At 41.2% G+C, this 22,326-nt stretch overlaps 1 protein-coding gene across 2 annotated transcripts in view; it reads left to right on the plus strand.

Annotated features, from left to right (window-relative positions):
- Positions 1–21,237, plus strand: part of mapk14b (mitogen-activated protein kinase 14b) — a 32,487-nt gene extending 11,250 nt beyond the window's left edge. The window contains exons 2-12 of one of the 2 annotated variants that reach the window (XM_053437082.1): positions 4,120–4,249; positions 11,806–11,864; positions 12,775–12,886; positions 14,154–14,183; positions 14,284–14,331; positions 14,484–14,598; positions 15,325–15,396; positions 16,988–17,067; positions 18,025–18,103; positions 18,922–19,095; positions 19,236–21,237. In XM_053437082.1, the coding sequence (XP_053293057.1) occupies positions 4,120–4,249; positions 11,806–11,864; positions 12,775–12,886; positions 14,154–14,183; positions 14,284–14,331; positions 14,484–14,598; positions 15,325–15,396; positions 16,988–17,067; positions 18,025–18,103; positions 18,922–19,095; positions 19,236–19,303 (967 nt within the window). In that variant the 3' untranslated portion in view covers positions 19,304–21,237. Of the gene's footprint in view, positions 1–4,119; positions 4,250–11,805; positions 11,865–12,774; positions 12,887–14,153; positions 14,184–14,283; positions 14,332–14,483; positions 14,599–15,324; positions 15,397–16,987; positions 17,068–17,498; positions 17,579–18,024; positions 18,104–18,921; positions 19,096–19,235 lie in introns of both variants that reach the window. The other variant, XM_053437081.1, reaches the window with a different exon arrangement.
- The last annotated feature ends 1,089 nt before the right edge of the window (positions 21,238–22,326 follow it).

The following is a 22,326-nucleotide window of genomic DNA, read 5'->3' on the forward strand; positions in this document are numbered from 1 at the left end:
TGAGCTAGAGCTGCACGAGAGAGTTCAAGGAGTGAATCACAGCTTTTGTGACTCTGCTGTATTTTTTCAATTGTTGGGAGCTGATGAAAATTTCATGCAAAAATCTTTGTGTTGTCTCTCTTGAGTGGAAAATATATAATTTCCCTCGACACCCGACATTTAACAGAGCAAACAGCGAAGTTCTTCGACATGGATGACATTAAATTAATAATTGAAGTGGAGAAGTACAGTGAGTTGTATGATCCTCGGAACATGTTGTATAAAGACAATACTAAAATAGATAAACGTTGGGATGCAGTTGATTTAATGTTGGAGCAACAAGTGAGTATATGCTTTTATACTACTGGATCAACGGGTGATATTATTAGCGCTTCCCGGCGCTTCAGCGTCCGGTATGAATGGTTTTGATGGTGTTTTAATCAAACTTTTACATCACGCCACGGTCACGCGGTGTGTCGAAAAATCTATCTTTGAATCAGTTTTTTATCTCCATCTTGTTGTGATGACACTCATTTCAATTTAAAGTTTATCTGATGAAAGCCCTGGGACAAGTACTTCAAAGTAAAAATGTAGAATGTGGCCAAAATGGCCACTAAATGGAAAATGGCGGGCTTCCTGTAGCGTCTTTCATAATGCCCCTTTCGACTTTTTTTTATAACTGGTCCCGATACACCTTTATTCTGATTTTGGTGAAGATCGGTCAAGGGGAAACCTAGGGGCTGGTCCTAGGGGGCGCTGTTGAGCCATTTTTCAGAATACGTAAATTTCACCACTTTCTACGTTTCTGCAAAGTTTGGTGAGAAGTTCAGCATGTTAACTACCTGTGCTATCGCGGCCCGTATTCGGGCCGCGATAGCCCGTATTCGGGCCGCGATAGCCCGCCAGGTGTGTTTTTTTATCGATCAGCGGCAAACATTTTTATTTAAAGAACTGTTTCGTACAGCTAGGTACTAATGCAACATATCGCTAGAAAGCTAAGATTCTTCTGATTCCACTGATGTAAACCATTTAAAGATCCGATCACCACAGCCGATACAATCAACGTAACAGTCAGACAACTTACCAAAACAAATTATTAAGACAGTCGACGTCACTCACCTAAGAAGCATGATATTAATCCACAGATCGATAACATTCCAACAAAAACGGGATTGGTGCATTGATAAAGGTCCAGACATTTGAATCCAGTAACATAATCACTCCATAGCACACTATTTCATCAAAGAATAGCCACAGCCAGCTGATGCGTAATCTCAGAGTAGCCAGCAGCTAAGTGCCAACTTTGACTTTTTTTCCGTCCTAACTTCTGTTAGAAGGTAAACAAAGCAGCTCTCTGGATTTCAAAATGGTGGCTGCACTCTGACCTTTAGATGGACAGCTCATTCGACCCAATTGGAGAAGGCAGGGGTTGTTCACAGCCGGCAAAAGCCAACGAGAGCCCTCATTTACAGACAGTGCACGCCCTTCCTCTGACGTTTACAGACCAACTGCAATCGACTGTTGTTATGACTGGCGTATTGGTTAGCCAATTACATTTTCCAGCACCTACCTGTCCTCCGCGACCTGATAGATAAATAACAACACACAGCAAGTCACTGCACAACAGCGCACACGTGGTTCCAGAGCATCTCATCTCCGTGCGTAAAAGGACGGTAAGTGAGGGGTGCATTTGAGACCCGTGCGTAAAAGTCAGAGAGCGTTGCTGTGAGATCCGTGCGCAGAATTCAGTCTTGCTTTGGAGCGTTTTGAAGCTCGGTATGGTGAAACGTTTAGAGAAACGGAACTTCACGACTGAAGAAGCCAGGGATCTGTGTTATCGGCGTGCCAGCGACAAGTCTGATGACGACGTATCAGAGGAAGACAGCGACACGTCGTTTGACTCCGAGGCAGAGGTTATGTTTCTGGAAGGACGAGACATCTTTCGTGAACCTCTTTTCTAGAGAATGTGAGAAGGAGAACCCTAACTCCACACATCCCGATATCTCATGTACAGGCCACATTTACCTGCAAGCTGCTCCTCATGATCACAACTTCCCCATCACCCAGGCGTCAGAACGTCGCTCCTTTTTACAGCCCATGTATGTTATGGCTTTTGTGTTATTGCAATTCCATTTATTACACACGTTTTGGCTGGTGTATGCTCAGAGCCGTCTTGTTTGTCCTGCTGACTAGCAGCAGTTTTAGAGTACATTTTTTTCTTTGTTCTGTCATTTAGCTCTAGTGTCCTCTGTGTTAACTGAGTCCGGGTTTTCCCTCCCTTTGTCACATATAGAAGTTGTTTTGCAAGTCAGAGACATGAGAGTACACTGGGTGTGGGAGATAATCTTTGACTTACTGGAAGAAAAACACACACTGCTTCTTATCGTGATGTTCTTATTGTGGCTCCATGGAGCTCACCACCACGACTTTGTCACAGACACCGTATCATTGTTAAAGCTACCATCAGAGGAATTATGTGTTAGATCTCAAGAGCTCAACCCGTCGTCCACTTTGAAAAGGTCAGCAGTTTGTGGAAAGTGTTGAGAGGAAATGATTCTCATCTCCTCCAACAAGCAGAATTGACTTGGCCTCGAACTAAAGCAGTTTGATTAAAAAAAAAAAATCCCTTATTTTTAACACCCTGCACAGAGTTAGACCACAGTGGGAGGAAACAACGAGCGTCTGCACAAAACTGAGCACAGATCTTTTTGTCCTTTGTTTTGACTGATTTTGCAATCGTCCGTTTGTGATGCAGCTTAAGTGATTGACCCAGAAGAAATGTGGTTTGTTGTAAGTGGGTTATGTTCCCTCACAGTACCGGAAATGCAGTGATGTCACACATCTTGGGGAGGCTAGGCCCATTGGCCTCTGCCTCTCTCCTCTTCATGACCTCTTTTTGTCTCTGTCTCGTTCTTTAATTGTTGCCTGCACCAACAAGTTTCATGTTTTCCTATGTGCTTGTTAGTTACTTTGTGGAAGGATGTGGTATTGGTTATGGAATATTAGCTTTTGTTTTCACTTTCTGTGACATTACAATCTTATTTCTTAGGGAATAATTAATGGATCTTGATGACATGTTTAAGGGACTGATATTCATGAATGTGTGCAATCTGGGAAGAACCCGAAATAGAAATCCAGATCTAGTAAATAAAGTGCCATTCCAGTTTTTTGTATGTTCTGCCAAATGTTGCTTTCTGTGGTCTGCAGTATTTAATTGCCAGTGATTATTTCAGGTTTATTTTTTACTGGAATACAACATTAGCGCATTTCACTCTCTACTTTTATGTTACACTTTATTTTGACTGTTTTGTATTCTTTTACAACATCATAATGAAATCTCAGAGCCCACCAGCCCCAGTCTAATGAGGAATCGGTCTCCAGGGGACAATATTTTTGGGCCTCAGGTGGAGACAGTTGATAGCCGGGCCAAGACGTCTTCCATCGCTGTTTAGTGTTTACAGTCCGACACCTTTTGTGGTTGTTTTCGGTCCAGACGACATTTTGTCCTCTCTCTATTAACAGCTATGTTGCCTGTTTTCCAGCACTAATTGTCATGTTATGCTGGAACTCCTCTACAAACACGTGTGTCACAGTCAGCAGGGCATCTCTCGACTGAATTGAGAATGAGAGATTCTTGGAGCTGTAATGACAGGTTTTCAGTCGCTGCAGTGACAAGTGGACTCGGGCATTGTGTGCTAAACAGTTGAGGTTTTGTTATAATTATAGTTAAAACAGCAAGGAACAAACAACATCTGTTAAAAAAAGATTGTCTAGCTCTGTGTGAACACTGCTTTATGCAAGTTAATGCTCACTGATGTCTTTTTTAATTCTTGTACCAGTGAAACAAAAAAACATTTTACAAGTGAGTTGTACACAATTCAGTTACACTTTCAGTCCTGTTCCCCACACAGCCTTAAACTGCAGAGTGGCTTTGTAATGAAAATTGAGTCCAGGCTCTCAGTGTTGTGGATTTTTTTTGTTTTGTTTACTGGCGTCTGGCCTCCTACGCAGTCAAATGAAGTACATCATTACCGGTTAAATAAAGGGACACCTTTTAGGTTTTGACATGACAGTCGTCATTAGCCCGATTTAATGAGTTTAGTTCTTTCAATTAACCACCTTCAAATGTTTGTTTTACAGTTCAGCGTATGATGTGAAGACAGGCCTGAAGATAGCCGTGAAGAAGTTGTCGAGACCCTTCCAATCCATCATCCACGCAAAGAGAACCTACAGAGAGCTGCGGCTGCTCAAACACATGAAGCACGAGAATGTAAGTCACATGCACCTCTGTGTGACTCCTCTACGTACAGAACAGGACATGCACATCAACTTGTGCAGAGCGAGAGCTTTTGCACTCCCAACTTCTCTTCTACGGATTGTTGCAGCTCTCACAGCTCTGCCCTCAGGAATGTGCCTTTGTGTGTAGACGTTCATGCGACATAACAGTTGACAGGGAACTGCTATTAGAAACTGAATCCGGTAAAGATGTAGATGCAGACTCTGAAAAAGAGTGTAAAATTGCTGAAGCTTTCCAACAATTGTTTCTATTTTACTTAGAGAAATACAAAAATGCAAACAAATACACATAACAAGTGTTTGAGTCCACAAAACACTTTTGGAGTTTCAGGGGTAAACAGCATTAAAGCCAAATCCAATACAGTGGTAGTAACTAGTGACCACTTCTTCAAACGTTAAAAACAAAGCTGATCCTGTGGTGTCTTCCAAGTGTCTGTAAGCCCAGACATTCAAATTGGACTGTAGGTGGCATCATTTACACCAGTGATTTTCAACCAGTGTGCCGTGAGAGATCGTCAGCTGTGCCGTGGGAAATTATCTAATATCTAGTGTTGCACCGAAGTATCGGCCGAACATCGGTAGCGGCAGATATTTGCCTCGTTTACCGACATCTGCACATTGGTAATAAACTTGACTTTCACCGATATCATTGGTATTTGTGGTTAAACCGCTGGGCAGGTGCCGCGGCTGGGGGAGCAGTCGCCCTCCTCTCCACGCCGGAGACTCGGCGTGCGGCACGCCTCGACGTTTTTTTGGGGGGGGAGGTCCTATTCCGCTGTGCCTCACGGCGTCAGTGGTGCGGGGGCTTTCTTTCTCTTGGACCGCGGGGCGGTGTCCATCGCCGGCGCGGAAGGCGGGCCGTTGGAAGCAGGGGTGGACTGGGACAGAAATTCAGCCCTGGCATTGTCTGTCCAGACCAGCCCACTACATTATCAACGGACACCATATAGAAGTCCACAAATCTCGCGGCGTCTTCTCTCATGCATACTACTGTTACCACCTAGCTCAAAGATGGCAACAAGAAGGGAGGCCACACACAAACCTCTCATGCCAAAAGTAAATTTATTTAACTCCAAATCAAGATAGCTCTAACTACGTAGTGGGATGTGTCAAATATGTTACGCGTCAGTGGTGTTAACAGTGTTTGGATGTGTGAAAATAAGGTGTGATGTATGTTGTAAGGTGCAGAAGCAAAGAAAAACAAAGGCTGAGGGCCCCATACCCCTGGAAGCAGCCTTTAGATCTGCAGCTGAAGCCCAGCCCAAAAGGGCAGGCCAAGGGTGCCAGCTCTACCTGTGTCTGGAAAACAACTCTTCAGACTCTCACATGTCAAGTGGTCAACCTGAGAAGGACATGGATACATTATAATGTCTCTAATCATCACAAATTAAGTATGATTTCATAAAACATAAAACATGATAAACTCACCAGACTAGAGGAGACTCAACAGACAAACTTTGGTACAGTGAAGGCAGAGAGTGGAGACAGACAGAGAGCAAGTCCTCGAACATGGACAGAGGGTGAACAACTCCTCAGGCTCTCACATGTCAAGTGGTCAACCTGAGAAGGACATGGATACATTATAATGTCTGAAAAATAAAGAAAATGTTTTCCTCTGTCCTGAACCTAGAGTTGAGAACTTTTTGGATGTGTGTTTCTTTTAAAACCTTTTGAAAATTATTATAATAATGAAGTATGAATTTATACATTAAAAAATACATGATAAACTTACAATTCTAACAGTGGTCCAAAATGTCCACATATAAAACAGAGGGAGAACGACTCCTCAAATATATCACAACAACCTGTAATAATTGATCATTTAGTACATGATCACATCATTAAGGATCAACACATAAGCACTCTCATCTCTATTTACAGCTCAGAAAGTTTACTGGTGCTATGGCAACAGTAAACGACGTTAGTAGCTCTTAGCTAGCTTAGCTAAATCATCTGAACAATAATAACCCATAATATCACAATTTGGCATATTAAAACAAAATCAAAAACGTTTTCTACTCTGTTTTGGACATGTCTCAAAAATGTAGCCTAGCCAGCCCCAGGCCAACGTTACTTACCATGTCTGCCTCCACTCGCTCATCATTGTCGAGTCCTCCTCGCTCGTCTCCCGGCGCACCTGCTGCTGCTGGGCTGGTGAACCCGACACCAAATAGGTCCGTCAGTTTGGCACATTTAGCAGCCTCCACCTCCAGAGACTTCAGCTTTTTTCCCGATGCTTCTCAGCGCCACCCGGGCGTTTTTTACTCTTATTATCCATTTTAAGTTTCTGCCTCAGCAGCAGCCCGTCCCGCGACTTCCCCCCCCCAAATGGAATGAGGTCCCGCCCCACCCTGGTTTGTGTTGTGATTGACAGCACTGTCAGGGCTCTCTGAGCCTGTCAGCCCATGACTGATTGACAATGACAAACAATAGATCAATAATATGTGTCGATGCTGGCAACACACTGCTAGCCCTCTGTAGCCAATTGGCCGGCCCAATTGGAGGGAATTTAGAGAGGAGGAAGAGAAAAAAAAACATAGCGGACCAGACCGGCCCACATTGGGTCAACGGACCACCGGGACGATGCCCGGTATGCCAGATGGCCAGTCCACCCCTGGTTGGAAGGGACCGGGTACGGCGGTCGGCGGCGGCGACTCTGGACGCGTGTCGGGCCCTTCTCGCGGATCACCTCAGCTACAGCGCCCGCTGGGGGAACCCTCCGTTAGCGCGGGGAGCCCCCTCCGGCGGTGCGCCTCGGCTCGCGCCTAGCAGCTGACTTGGAACTGGTGCGGACCAGGGGAATCCAACTGTTTAATTAAAACAAAGCATCGCAAAGGCCCACGGTGGGTGTTGACGCGATGTGATTTCTGCCCAGTGCTCTGAATGTCAAAGTGAAGAAATTCAATGAAGCGCGGGTAAACGGCGGGAGTACCTATTGGCACTCAAAACAGGTCAATCTGTTTTAGACAGGGTTAAAAGGTCCTGTTTTAAATGATCCTTGTGGTATTTTGACCAAAATATGTTACAGACATTTCAATAAGACCCCAAGGAACCATATCAAATGTGATAAAATGGGTATTATATGTCTCTTTAGTTAAATCAAAGATTGTTTCATAAATCTGATTCAATTTGTGCTCATTAAAAGGTAAGAGTAAGAAAGTGCTGAAATAATTTAAAATAGTGCTTTTTAATACATTTAGAAATTATATTACTAACTATATGTATTATATGTACTGTGCTAGTCCATAGAGTGTCATTTTGGTTGGTGGTGTGCCCCAGGATTTTATAAATGTAAAAAATGTGCCGCGGCTCAAAAAAGGTTGAAATTCACTGATTTACACCATGTTTTTAGCCTATATTACCTCTGATATCCTGGAGACGCGTTCACATTCACAGAAACCCGTCTACTGGCGATGTGAATGGAGTCTATCACCTTTTATATATATATATATGTTAAAACCACATATATTTGCTAATGTTTGTGTAAAAGCTGTATGATTGACAACACCGTGCACTTTGCAGAATACAATAGGTGAAACAAGATATATCATGAGTAAATTAGAAATTTTCTCACATAATCTTCTGACAGTGTAACAGTTTGGCTTCGTTCCAAACTCTCTGATCAGCTGGAGGTCTGTGGACGGCTCGCTGCGACCGCTGCTCAGCTGACTGAGTCACGGCAGTCAATCGTTTCGTCTTGGAAAATTATTTTCTCCAAAAATCAAAACATATTTTTGTATTTTTCGGTTCATCATCTGTGACTCATGCAATTCTTTGCTGTTGACTGATTTATTCATTTCGAGGAAGTCATCATCGACTTGTTTCCTCTGAAGCAGCGGAACATGTTTCACCAGCATTCAGAGTCCAGCAGGTTAAACTGGACGAACAAACACTGAGGCTGCTGGAACCGAAAGACTCAATACAGACATGCTCGCTAGATTATGCATTACGCTGTAAAAGCCTGTAATGACACTGGTATTGCTCCATTCAAAACTAATATCTGTTGTACTAACAGGGTTTCTGCAGGGTCTTAAAAAGTCAGAAATTCATGAATCTGAATTTTGGGCCATTAAAGGTTTAAATATGTTAAAATATGATGTGCTTAAACACTTTTCGGTAGGTCTTAATTCACAACACTCCCGACTTGGATTTCGAAAAGTTTCTGCTTGTTGTTTTCCCAAAAACGTGGCATTTTGAGGGTTATTCTCGACTAGGCCACTTGATCTTAAATAGAAAATTAAAAATATAAATTAAATAAAGTCTTATAAGAGAAAATATGGTTTCCTTTTTGGAACTGTCAGCAGAGTTTTTACATTCATTGTTTTGGGTGCTGCACCCAAGTCGTCTAATTATACAAAAATTCCTGCGTATATGTTGGTTTATGAAATATGAACAACCTGTTTAGAGGCCTGACGTTGTGTCTTCTGCTAATTTCAAGTGCGACAAAAAAAAAACACACACACGATCAACAGCCTGGAGCTAAAAGAGGTGCTGTGGTCGGTGTGATGTCCTGTTAGAAGAGGTTTTCTCTGCCAGCTATTCAAGCACGTTGCACGACACCACTCGGTGAGCAGCGCTTCACCAAACAACCGCAGTCCCTTCCCCTTGTGTGGTTTCAAAACAAGCAATAAAAAGAAACAGGAGTATGAAATAAATATAGGTAAACACAAGTCGAGGTAGTGAGGGTGATGAGTGTTGAATCTCATGCCGCGATTTTGATTGATGGCATTTTACTTCAAAGATTTTGGAGAGTTGCATTAGTTGCCTTACAGATAGGGCTGTGCAGAGTGGCCAGAATATGACTCCTGGTTTCGTCTTGGCAGGTCAGAGTCAGTCTTCTCTTTGTAACTTCCCTGTTTGTTTGAATTGCCTTGATGCAAAGCAACTTACAATTATTACACTCAACATCTATGAGGGGCCATTTAGGGGTTCAGTATCTTGCCAGGGACATACAGATACTTGCCCACATACTGAACTCAAACACAGTTTCTATTTCCTGTGTTTTATTGTTGCATCATGCTCACTTAGTGCCCAGGTGAAGAACATCCTTGTGTGTTATGTAATGACACAAGCTGGAGTGCAGGTGATGGGTTTCTGATGTTGTGTGGGAACAGGTCGGCTGGTGAATGCTGTGTATCAGTGAGTAAGACTAGATGGTGCACAGGGAACAGGGTGGAGATTTGTTTTGTGTGGTGCGATCAGGAGTTTGCTGTAAGCTATTGTAATACTATAGGTTTAAATGGCTTATTGTGAGAGCTTAGTGATAAGTGACAGGGTGGACTGCTCTTTTCTCTGAGCAGTTTTTTGATGACGCAGTCAGAGGGAAGAAGAAACTGCAGCTCCAAGAAACATGGAACGTCTCGAAGGGGAAAACCCATCAGCAGCTGCTGGAGAGCAACAGTACATCAGATTCCACTGTGAAACGAGGGCTGTCTAGAGAGTTCTTTTAATTTCATGTGAACAATGTTTTCATACCGCCTAATTGCCTTGTGGAGCTCATTACACACCCAATGGAATTCATGCTTCGGCTAATCAGTGATTCTAGATGCCATCACAACACATGCTGGTGTCATGTCAGCTTTAAACAGTGCGGTCTGAAAGTATTCTGACATCTTCACTATCTAAGGATAGGCAACACCCGTGGCCAGAGGCCATTATGTTTTTTGGTTGTCCCCTTATCTGTTTGTCCCCGGAACGCCTCAAGGGAATTTCTTTAAATTTGTAACAAACCTTCATTTGGACTTGAGTAACAACAGATTACATTTCATTTTAAACGTTCATGTGAACATGAGGTCTTTGGAGGACCAGGACCAAACGACTCGAGAATTAACCATAGCCAGTCTAAAAAGATGAACAACGCTTCTCCACTTTCTCTCACTGTTTTTAAAACTTTAAAACTTACCGGGAAAATGGGCACTTGAACAAAAATCAGTTCGATAAGAACTAACTAAAATGACACAAACTATTTTTATAGTCTGATCTCTAAATTGTACTTAGTTGGTTTGGTCCAAGTCCAATCCACTAACAGGGAGGAGGTTGTCTTTATGACCTATATTGTAACTAGCCACCATACTTTTTATTAGTGTGACGTTATAATGTCCCCTAAAAACACTTTTCTGGCTACATGCAACATCGTAACTCAGCAGCACGAGGGGAGGTGTTGATCATATTGATTGTGCTAAAATCATTTAAAAAAAAATCCTCATCAATCTACTGAATGCCCCATAATGACTGAACGAAAACAGAATCATTGTGATCAATACAAGCTCATGAGGAGAACTGTCTTTAGTTACAATATCAACACGTACTTGTTGTGTTGTCGTGGACCAGACATTTTTTTTATAAAGGTTCTTTTTCATCTGTGGTCACGAATGTCAGCGTTTGTTTCATCTTAACAAGAAATATTGCATCAACCTTCATTTTCCGTTTTTAAATCATCAAAGTGTTTAAATCTCTACCTCGGATTCACATGGAGAGAGACTGTGTTTTGCTCACACTGTTGCCAGGAGACTCCCCGGGTTTGGGTTTTTGGAAAGCCTGAGTGGACCAATCAGCTCTTTGTTGTTGCAGTAGTCCACCAATCAGCTGTGGGCCTGGGCCTTGTGGGGGCGGGCTGCTCCTGTGTTTTTTCCTCTCACTGCAGGGGGTGGGGGCAGGGCCGGCACTCAGGGCTGCTCAGTTGACGGTGTGCACACGTATATGCAGGAATGTGTGCGCTTGCGATCACACACACACACACACACACACACACACACACACACACACACACACACACACACACACGACGATCCTGTGTTTTCCCTTTGTACTTTCTCTTTCTCTTCCTTTATTCAAACTGGGTCATTGCATATAACAAGCCTATATATATACGTATATATATATATATATATATATATATATATATAAGCAGCCTATCATATTCTATTCTCCACACATCATATTTGGTTTTCCAGTCGTGCAGTCGCAAATTCTCAGCCTCTGCAGGTACTTTCACAATTTGTTGGAGCAAACCTGTGAAACCAGTGAGATCTAACACAGCATGTTTTTCTGCAGGTCTCTCAATGTTATCTTTTCCTTCATTCACACTTGCTGGTGCCCGTCCTGTCAGCGGGACGCACAGACTTGTATTTGCTGCTTCCTCTGAAAACATATCTTCTGTGGTTATCATTGACCCCATTTATGTGATTCAGCCGCCTGGTAACCAAAACAGGGGGACTAGGATAACCAAGTGTACGTCACTAGATATTAAGGTCCTTGAAGTTGAGCGGTGCAACGAGGCAGGAATGGCGCACGAGCTCCATGGAATCAATTTAAACTTGTGATAGTGTGGAAGAGGATGACATCAAGTCCTATCACACACGTGTTGACTTTCAATTTTGACGTCTTTCTCGACATTTGACTTTGTGATTGTGACACTGATTGTGAAGTTATGAAACACTAAATAAAAACTGTATTGTTGTTCGTTTGGAGTCTGTCACATAAAATAATGAATACTTCCTGACCTCTCTGCCTCTCTCTCTCTGCCTCCAGGTGATCGGCCTGTTAGACGTTTTCACGCCAGCGACGAGCTTAGAAGAGTTCAGTGATGTGTAAGTCACCTTCTCTCTCCTGTTCACCCTCGTCTTTTAGTTTTTCTTTCTCGAATTTCATCCCACACGTCTGTTTCTCTGCCTCGCTTCTGTCTCAGCCTCTACTGCTTCAGTTTCTCTCTTTCTAACACAATGAGAGCGTTCACATCAGATTAACACGGGACTGAATCTAGAGGGACAAACACATTACAATCCATAGCATCATGTGAGTCCAGAATGTGGCGGGTTTTACCCGCCACATTCTGGACCCTTGATTACGGTGAATCAAGGGTGAATCAAGGGTGAACATCACAGTCTCCATGGTAACAGCCATCTGTGTATGATACTCAATCAGCGTCCTTGAATCCTCTGCATGGAGTCATCAGCTTGTTTCACATTTGTGGTGATGCGAGATGACCCCCCCCCCCCCCCCCCCCCCCCCCCCCACCACACACACACACACACACACACACACACACACACACACACACACAACTGAAGTTAAACAATAAAGATAGTCATTTGTCTTTTTTGTGGAATGAGGTCGGATGGAGCAGAAACTTCACATTTAAAAAGCGACCACAAGTGGCCTGAAGCTGATCTGTTGTCTGTATAAAGATGCTACTTTCAGGGAACAATAAGTAAACAGTTCTGTATTCGAACCTTCTTTTATGCATCTCTTCCTCTCTCTTACTTTCTAACTGTGCAACTGAGTTTTCTTTTAAAGCAGGTATAATTTAACTCAATAGTAATTAAGACAAATTAAAATGAATTGGTGTGTAATTCGATTATTATATTAGAAACTAATAAAGGTTATTTTATTAACAAAACAACGAAATACTACAAAAAACTAAAATAACGACACCACACTAGTCACTAGTCGGAGAGAGGGACATTTGGAGACCACATCTGACAGCTGTGTGATTTGCAGGTATTTGGTGACCCACCTAATGGGGGCGGATCTCAACAACATCGTCAAGTGTCAGAAGCTGACTGACGACCACGTCCAGTTCCTCATCTATCAGATCCTCCGAGGCTTGAAGGTCAGTGAAGTTACCAGCGCCACACAATCGTCCAGGTCGGCCCTGGACCCTCAGATGGCTCCCTCGCACCCTCGCTCTCTTAATATACAGATTTTGTGAGAGACCAAATTTTCTTTGGTCTATACATTGAAAATGTAAAATATAAATTTTCTCTGATATTTAGCGGAGTATATGTTGAGACATATAATAATCTCTTAGACTTACTCCACACTACTTGGTTTTTGTTTAAAAATGCATTAACTCTGCTACAGATACATCTGGCGTCCACACTACTCTGGAGTTTTAGAGTATCTGAAACAGGGAAGCTTGAAAGTGCTGCAGGTCCTGTAGTAGTTTATAAACTCCAGGGTGCAATTTTAGTCTGGATGGAAACGGAGAAATGGAGAAGTTTGGAAACAATGATGTAGACACTCAGCTGCTTGCTGATTGGGTCTGTCCATTACCCTCAGCTACCAGTGTAGAACGCTGCATGAATAATCAATTACAAGGGTTGCTGACCCAGTTCTCTAACAGCTGTTGTGCAGTTAAATTGAGCATTTTGCAGTGATACAACTACTACATATCCAGCGGGACGCGGATGCCCATTGTACGTGTGGAGCCAAAATGCTGTTTTCAAACAAATAAGTAGTAATATCAACGTATCCATCGTCTAACTGATGGTCCTTTGAATGAGAATTGACCTATATTAAGTTTTTCTGTTTCCTGAACTTTGAAATCTAACCCCAAAGTAAACAGACCAATTTCAAAGTATCTGAGCCTCAAGGTACTGTCATTGATTTCTGAGAGGACACAATACTTTTAAATGAAAAATTGTTTTACATCTTATGTTTGGTCACCTGTAAATCACTTTGAATTGCATTTGGTTTGTTTGAAAGGTGCTATATAAATGATAAGTTGATGGATTAATGGATTTATGAATATATTATGATGATCTTTGTAACTGTGTTTAACAGTTTCTGTTTCTGATATTTATTATTCATATGTATACTGTATCTGCTGCCCTTAATAATACATGTGTATATATGTGACATTTGAGCACATATGTTGTGGAATGACATATATTCGACAAAGAGCTTATCTCAGAGAAAATTTCACATCCCATTATTTTTTAGAGTGCAGTGAGTTTTAACAGTGTAGATCCTGTATCTGCGTCTGAGGTTGAGCACACACAAACTCGGACAGCTAATACTGTGATTAATAGAAATAACAAATAGCATTCATACAAATAGCGTATTTAAGTAATCCATTTTCCTCTTTCCTCCCACAGTACATCCATTCTGCAGATATCATCCACAGAGTAAGTGATGAGGACCCTGTTGCATAATTTGAATAAATTACATTTCCTTTTAGCTCAAGGATTTCATCCTGAAAGTGACGTCTGTGTTTCTTCCCCTCAGGACCTGAAGCCCAGTAATCTGGCTGTGAATGAGGACTGTGAGCTCAAGGTGTGAAACAATCGACTTCCAACAATCTTCACTATGTGATTAAGCTCATTGTGGAGGGGCAGGTCTTCATTTAAGTGTGCTTTCTCCCTGACGTTGTTTCCCTCCACTTCTTCTCTGCTGCTCTTACTCACAAATGTAACTCCACCCGTCAGATCCTGGACTTCGGTTTGGCACGGCACACAGACGATGAGATGACGGGCTACGTAGCCACGCGATGGTACCGGGCCCCGGAGATCATGCTTAACTGGATGCACTACAACATGACAGGTACAGATGTTCAGCCGTTATTCATTTGGCCTGCTGCTTAATGCATCATTAAATAAGCTGTGTGTGATTTCAGATAATTGGAATTGTGTTGAAATAACTCGCTGACGTTGGTGTGTTCAGGGTGGGTCGATTTGACAAAAAGTGCTGGAGCAGTAATGTAAAATATATATCTTTATATATACATATATATATATATATAATAATATGTATATTTAACTGTTTTCCTCTCTGACGTCACTTGTTAATTATTTATAAGACAAGAAATGATGAGGGGTGATTATAAAGGAACTAGGGCAGCATTTCAATTTTCTGGTTAATTGGTTTCTATGTTACGATGCAGCACGGACCAAAGACAGACAGTTGCTTTGCTGGATGGCATAAGTAACTGTCTGTTTAGTTGTGCAGAGATGCTCAAATACAGTTAGCAGAGTACCTTTGTTTATATATTACCTGTTTTTATAATATTTTATAATTGTTTAAGTTTTGGTTTCCTTTAACTTGGACACTAAAGCCCTTTGCAAATCAAAGGTTCAATGTGTCCATGTCGGACGATGACATCCTGGAAAAGAGTCTCAACACTTTCTGAATGTACTGTATGTGTCCAATGTGCAACCTTATCTTGGTAAAAAAGACACTTTTGATAAATATAACTGATACTGAATATGAAGAATAGGTAAATTCGATCTTTGTCACCATGCTGCATGATTTTTCTTTGTAATTTAACAGTGGATATCTGGTCAGTTGGCTGCATCATGGCTGAACTACTCACTGGACGGACGCTCTTCCCTGGTACAGACCGTATCCTTCCATCGCTGTCATTGTCTTGCAATACTTGAATGGCTCTTTGGAGTCAACATGTAGGTGTTGTGTAGATGGTTGCAGAGGATTGCATTGCATTCTGCTGTTTTGTATATACTTGTGATTCAATGTACAGTAACCTCTATGAGGATTATTGTCTGCTGCACCGCCAGGCTTTCCCACCAACTGTTGCTTTATTTTTACTGCAGCGTTTCATACACAATCAAATGAAAACCATTGTTAATAATTGAAAATTGTGAGCCAGAATAGTCAAGGAAACGTGTGTGTGTGTGTGTGTCTGTGTGTACGTGTGATAAAAGTTGGAGTACCCTGTGGACAATGACTCAGTGCTGCCCACAGTTTCTCCACTATACAACACACCTTCCTGTTTCCCTCCCACAGAGCTTCACATGTGCACTAGCAGAGTATTCATGTGTTTTAATACAAACCTATACAGGAAGACTTACTGATATTAAGATACACACACACACACACACACACACACACAAACACACACATCCTTGCAAACTATAGAGGTTGGCACACACTCTGTCGTGGTCATGGTCCTAAGATGAATAGCAGGGGTCGGCTGCTGCATATGCAATGTGTTTGATTCCTGTTCTCTATTATCAATTCACACAAAGTGGTCAAACACAGTATTTACTTTGATTAACAAATGTGAATTAAGTGCGTAACTTCATGAATTCACATTGATCCCTTTTGAAAAGTGGGAAAAGTATGCCAGAACAGCTTGTGATGTTTCAGTGGAACTTCCATTGGGCGTTCCTCTGTCAGATTCAAACTCGCTCCAGTTAAGATAAATGGTTGTGTTTGGCCCAACTGGTTCAGGACAGATGGAAATTGGTCAGAATGGGAGGCGGGCCGACCCCAGAGAGTGAATAAACATGAGCATGCTGATTGCTCTGTTTTTCAGGATAAAATAATTGGGGACAGCTTGTCCAATTGGCGCTGTGCTTAAAGTCGGCATCAAGTGAGGTCAGAACCATTATGACCAGATCACCTCAGACTGTCTGTGAGCAGTTCACTGACTCTATAAAAAGCAGTTTATTTAGCTGTTTTCTTACACACATTTGTCTTACTTGTTGACTGCAAATATCAGGGGACTGTTGGAAATGTCAGTTTGCAAAAAAATTTAAAAAAGGATTATTAGTATCCGATGACTGAAAGCAAAATATGTGAACAATTCTCTGCTTTGAGCTTCTCAAATCTTCTCCAAACATTTTTGTCAATGTTTGAAATTTTAATTTTAATGGCAGAATAATCAGAAATGAAAATAATAATTAGTTGCTTAGTTTCCCTCTTCTAACTACCCAATCAAAACTATTAACCTAGCAACCTAGGCCCTGTTTATTTTTGCCTATTAAAACAGCACAATCTAAGTAAAAAAAAAAAGAATGCTCAAATCGCTTGTCAACTTCCTGGCTCACATTTCAATTTTCTTAATTTTTTATTAATGATAGAAAACGTCTCATCCGACAGATTTGGCTGGTCGTACCTCTTACTCCTCTCTCTTTATCTGACACCCTCCATCCAGCCATCCCTCCTGTTTTCCTTCATGTGTGAGTGGTAGACATTGATCAGTTGAAGCTTATAATGATGCACGTTGGATGCCCAGGGCCAGAACTCTTGATGAAAGTCTCTTCGGAGTCAGTGAGTGTTAAAGTACCATCCCACCCACTCGTTCCTTTGTGTGTGTGTTGCCTCTGTGTTGCCCTTGCAAGGGAGAGAGTCTCTGTACTGATGGTCCTGACGCTAGCACCAAGACGCTGCATTCTGTCAATGTGTGTTTTCTACACGGCTTCATTTGCTCTTAGACACAAGGCTTTGATTCCCACTTGTCTCTAGCATGTTCCATGACTTCTTACAGTCTTCTAATATCTTTGTTTGACCTCTAGTGCAGCACTGGGTAACCATAAAGTGTTGCTGTGTATCAAAGCTTAGAAACTGACTTCCTCCCTCTTCCATCCTCTTCATCCTCACCCTTTGTATGACTCCCCCACTGAATATCAATTGCCCTAACACCCCTGCTCTGTGACATGCTGATCTTCATGTTATGATGCCCCTTGACTCAGAAGCTGTAGATATAAACCAGCTGCAGCAGATAATGCGCCTGACGGGGACACCCCCAGCCTCCCTCATAAGCAGGATGCCCAGCCATGAGGTGAGCCAAGCGCCCGCCCACCTTCCCACGTGCCCCGGCACCTAAACCCATATTCCTCTTTACAGGCAGATACCGTTAGAATCAATGTGTTGAAATATTTCCCACCAGTCCTTATTTTCTGCATATTAGCCTCTGCTCTCACACAACTTATTCCCTGTTTCCTCTCTGACTCACCGTTCTTGTCACAGCAGAGCTTCCTAGAGTGCTTTGCCAGTGCAGCTATAGTGTATGTTGATGAGCTGAAGCTGTTTGCACTGGTATCACATATTGATTCTTGAAAATAAGGGCACAGTGTTTGTTAATGGGTGTTAATTAAAGTGCAGGCAGCAGGAAAAGATGTGCAGTTTGGAAAATCTCACCAAATAATTAACTATTTTAGCTGTAGCTGTTCAAAATAACTGATTCTTTTAAGACCTTTCACAGTTGTTGTGTTTCATCTCCCACAGGCGAGGAACTACATTAATTCACTCCCACACATGCCCAAGAGGAACTTTGCTGATGTGTTTATTGGCGCCAACCCTCTCGGTGAGTTCCCTTTTCTCCATCAGCCTCTGACTTACATTCCACTGGCTAACTCACTCCCTCTAGTGGTGGCATGAAGACAGTGTTTTCTAAGGGCAATCCTCAGTTCCATGTTAGAACAGTATGAAACATTATGTGTGTTGTTATGAAATGATACAGTTTAAACACTTATCTGGATGAGTTACGGTGCTGTCACACCTTCAGATTGGTTTATTTAATCTGAATCAAGGGTGAAAAATGATTCAGTGTTAGTTTAAAGATCAGGTCGAGTTCTTGTTTATACTGACTTTATACAAGAGGAGTAAACATGACACTGTTTGCAAGTCATTGATTGGACGGATTTGGTACATGTCTTCCTGCATCACCCAAATTCAGATGACTGACAGACCCGACTTATAATGCTTCTAGTCTTTATGTTCTCTTGAGCTGCAAAGACATCACAGAGCAATACTAATTAGATGTCATTTGTATAAACAGGCTGTAAATTACAATGTGCAGAGACCGGATGAAATTATGGAAAATAAAATTTGAATGGACAACGTGAACTGCTTGACACGCCACGTTGATGATGATTCTAACGTGCTACCAACGCAAAAATAATAATAATAAAAAACAAAAAACAACGCAAGTATCAATGTGCTGTAAACAAAAACACATTCTGAGTGTGAAAACCCCAGGATTTAGGGACTAGTGTTTAGGTTGACATTCTTCAGTTTATTCAACAACAGATTGTCATTATTAGCGTTCCTGTTAAACAAGTCTGTGCTGTTTGCTCTCTTCTCGTTCTGACTATTGTTCTTCTCTTTGCGGTGGTGGTGTAGCGGTGGACTTGCTTGAGAAGATGCTGGTTCTGGACACAGACAAGAGGATCACAGCGTCCGAGGCTCTCGCTCACCCGTACTTTGCTCAGTACCACGATCCAGATGACGAGCCGGAAGCGGAGCCTTACGACCAGAGCTTTGAAAGCCGCGAGCTGGAGATCGAGGAATGGAAGAGTAAGTTGGCACGTTGTGGCTATATTGTGGATTCCTATTCTATGGTTTGCAAACTTTGAGGTGGAAAATATATATATTTAGGTTACGTGTTAAGTATGTATGCTCAGTAGTTTGGATAAATCTCACTTTATATTTTTCAGAATTAACCTATGAGGAGGTGGTCAGCTTCTCACCGCCATCGTTCGACGGAGACGAGATGGAATCCTGAGGAGGAATCGCCTTTTTTTTTATTCCATCTATTATTTTTCCAACGGACACTCTTTATGGACTATCAGTCTAATGTGACTATCCACCACTACCCTCACACACACATCGCACAAACATGACATTCAAGTGCCTGCCGTCATTCATCTCTGGGGGACATTGCGATATCAGGGATACGACTCTACTTCCTGGTCATCCAGCCCCCCACTTTGTCATTTTTGTTACCTTACATCCCCAAAATGTTGAGGCCGACTGTTAATTCTCCTCATATATTGTTTAATTTTTGCCTCTGACATTTGTTGTTTATATTGTGCCCTTATTTGATTCAAAGAGCTAGAAATAACATGTCAGTATCTTAAAGTAAATGGTAGAAATTGAACTGCTGATATGTTTTTTTATACAATTGGACCACCAAGCAGTAATCTAGGAATAGTTTCAGACCACAAAGCGTCTAGAGTTAATATTCTCTCCACATACTAAATTAAATGTTATTCCTATCTGTGCATAGAACTGTGTAATTATGACAGCAAACAGTATTTGTACATGAGTACTTCAGGTAAAACAGTAACTATATGTGTGTAATAGTTATTATTGGCCCCTTTTGACAGTATTTTTTAACTAGAGATTAGCCGTAAAAGGGCATATAAACAGATACAGTAGGTAATTTATTTCATGTGTGTACAGAATAGTCTAGAAAATGTAAAATGTTCATCTCTAAAAGGAAAATTCAACCCTTCATTTTTCTTATTGTTGGATTTGAAGACTTTCAGAGTCCAGAACTTAGTTTGCAGAGTTTTGCTCATTTAATATTTTTATTATTTCCCACTCCTCTTCCATATCCATTATTTTAGCTCCTCTGTTCTGTCGTGCCAGAGGACGGTTCCAGCAATTAGTCACGTACAGGACCACTTGAGCATGATATAGCCACTTGAGGCTCACTAGTTTATTGCAATTTTGATGTTTTCTATCACAACATCAACTGACAATGTAATATAATCATATTACATTTATTAAAACACAGTTATATTGATGTATATTGAATGTCGGGGGCACCAGTTTGCCTATATTTATGATCTTTTCTTATGCTGTTTGTATATCGATGTAAAAGAGAATAGTATTTGTCAGAATCTTAAGGTTCTTTTTATTATTTATGAAGAGCTTACTGTCTCAGAAACTAAAGGTATCGTCACTAATCTCACAGATAAATCCGGCCGTGCTGACTGCACTTACAGTTTGTGCAGCAGAGCCCACAACGACCACGTCAGTTTAAATTCAAAGACGACCTTTGCTCATCTTGCAGTTGTTTCTAGCTCTGCTTTTTTAAAGAGTTTCTACATCAATGTATTTATCTGATATATTCCCTGAGGTACTGCCTTCCAGATTGATCCTATTATCAAACAAAATGTCGACGGAAACAACCAGAAATCCAAATATTACAAGTTAGTTATCCTTAGATGTTCTGGCTAATCTCCAACGAACGATATCAATGTCTTTACTATTTAATTTGCAACTGCTTTCATGTTACTGTGTTTTCATGTAGTCTTCTTTTTCTTAATGTATTATTTTATTTCTTGTGTTTTAAATCAGGAGTTGATGTAATTCTGTATAATTGTCTGTTTTTCATTAGCAGTGCTAGAAGCATATTTGTAATTCATTTGAATGATTTATTAGGGCACATGCTTATGGAAAAGAGTTTATGTTTACTCACTGGATGCTGAAGGGCAATGCTGAAGCCTCATACTCTATCGTCGATTAGACACAGTATTTATCTCGTCCATATCCCAGTTAATTTGCTTATTATTGGTTATAGTTGCTTTGCCTGAAGATGTGTTCATATCTTTTTACAATGTACTTTATCACATGTACCAAGACAGCAGGCCATACCACATGTAAATACCACCATTAGAAAATAAAGACTACTATTTTTCAAACCTGGAACAGTGTACGGTGAGTCTTGACTGTCAGGATCAACACAAACGAAACCACAGACCACATCATAGCATTCTGCTTCACTGGCTTGTGGGCCAACAAAGATGACTTCAATTCTTCTGCTCACATTAAAGCGCTTCATACCCTGGCTCCCCCATTCCTGCTGGACCTTCTCCATCCACACACCCTTTCCCGAGTCCTGCACTGCTCCTCGGCTGCTCTTCCCTCTTCTCTCTCCCAGGTGCCTCACATCTGCCAACTAGACTCGATTGAACTCACTACTGAAAAATACATCTGTGACATAATATGGTATATATATATCTCTAACTGATCAGATTTTGACCTTTGAATTTACCTTAAGGGTTAGGGTTAGGGTTAGTTTATTTGCTTCTTAACCTGTGACAAACATTGGATTTAATTTTTTGATTCTTCCTGTCATATTTTTTATATTGATAGCTGTTTTTGTCTCCTAATCTGATTTTAACACTTGATTTTGGTTTGATCATTCATGTATTTACTTAGTATTTATCATAAAGTGTCCTTAGTTGTCTAGAAAGTTACAAACTATTGTTATAGCTATAATTATTATAACTTTACATATAATGTCATTCATAGAGCACTTTGCAATGCAAAGTGCAAAGTGCCACATAATAGAAAACAGAGGGTTCAAATACAGAAGGAAATATACAAATAACAGTAATAAAAATAGAGCTAAAAGAACAATGAATAAATTCAGGAATATGCCTCCTGAATTATTTATATTATTATTATGAAGATGATGATGATTATTGTTATTATTATGATGATTACAATGAGGATGATGATGATGATGATGATTATTATTATTGTAGTGTAAGAGTGTAAGTAGATAGAAACTTCTAGGATAACCCAAACTCTAAGGGAGGAAAAATGAAATAAACATTCTACTGATAATATAATATGTCAACTTCAGTTTATTTATATTTATTTATAGGAAACTCAATTTATTGTGTAAAAGTTGAATTTAACATCTTAAAGAAACCATCGCATGTCACGATGTGTGACACCGGTTCTCTGCACGCCCCGCCCCCTACAGGCCATGCCTCTCTCTGGTGCCGT

Source organism: Pleuronectes platessa, chromosome 2 (assembly GCF_947347685.1).
Source record: "Pleuronectes platessa chromosome 2, fPlePla1.1, whole genome shotgun sequence".
In the NCBI taxonomy this organism is placed as follows: Eukaryota; Metazoa; Chordata; class Actinopteri; order Pleuronectiformes; family Pleuronectidae; genus Pleuronectes; species Pleuronectes platessa.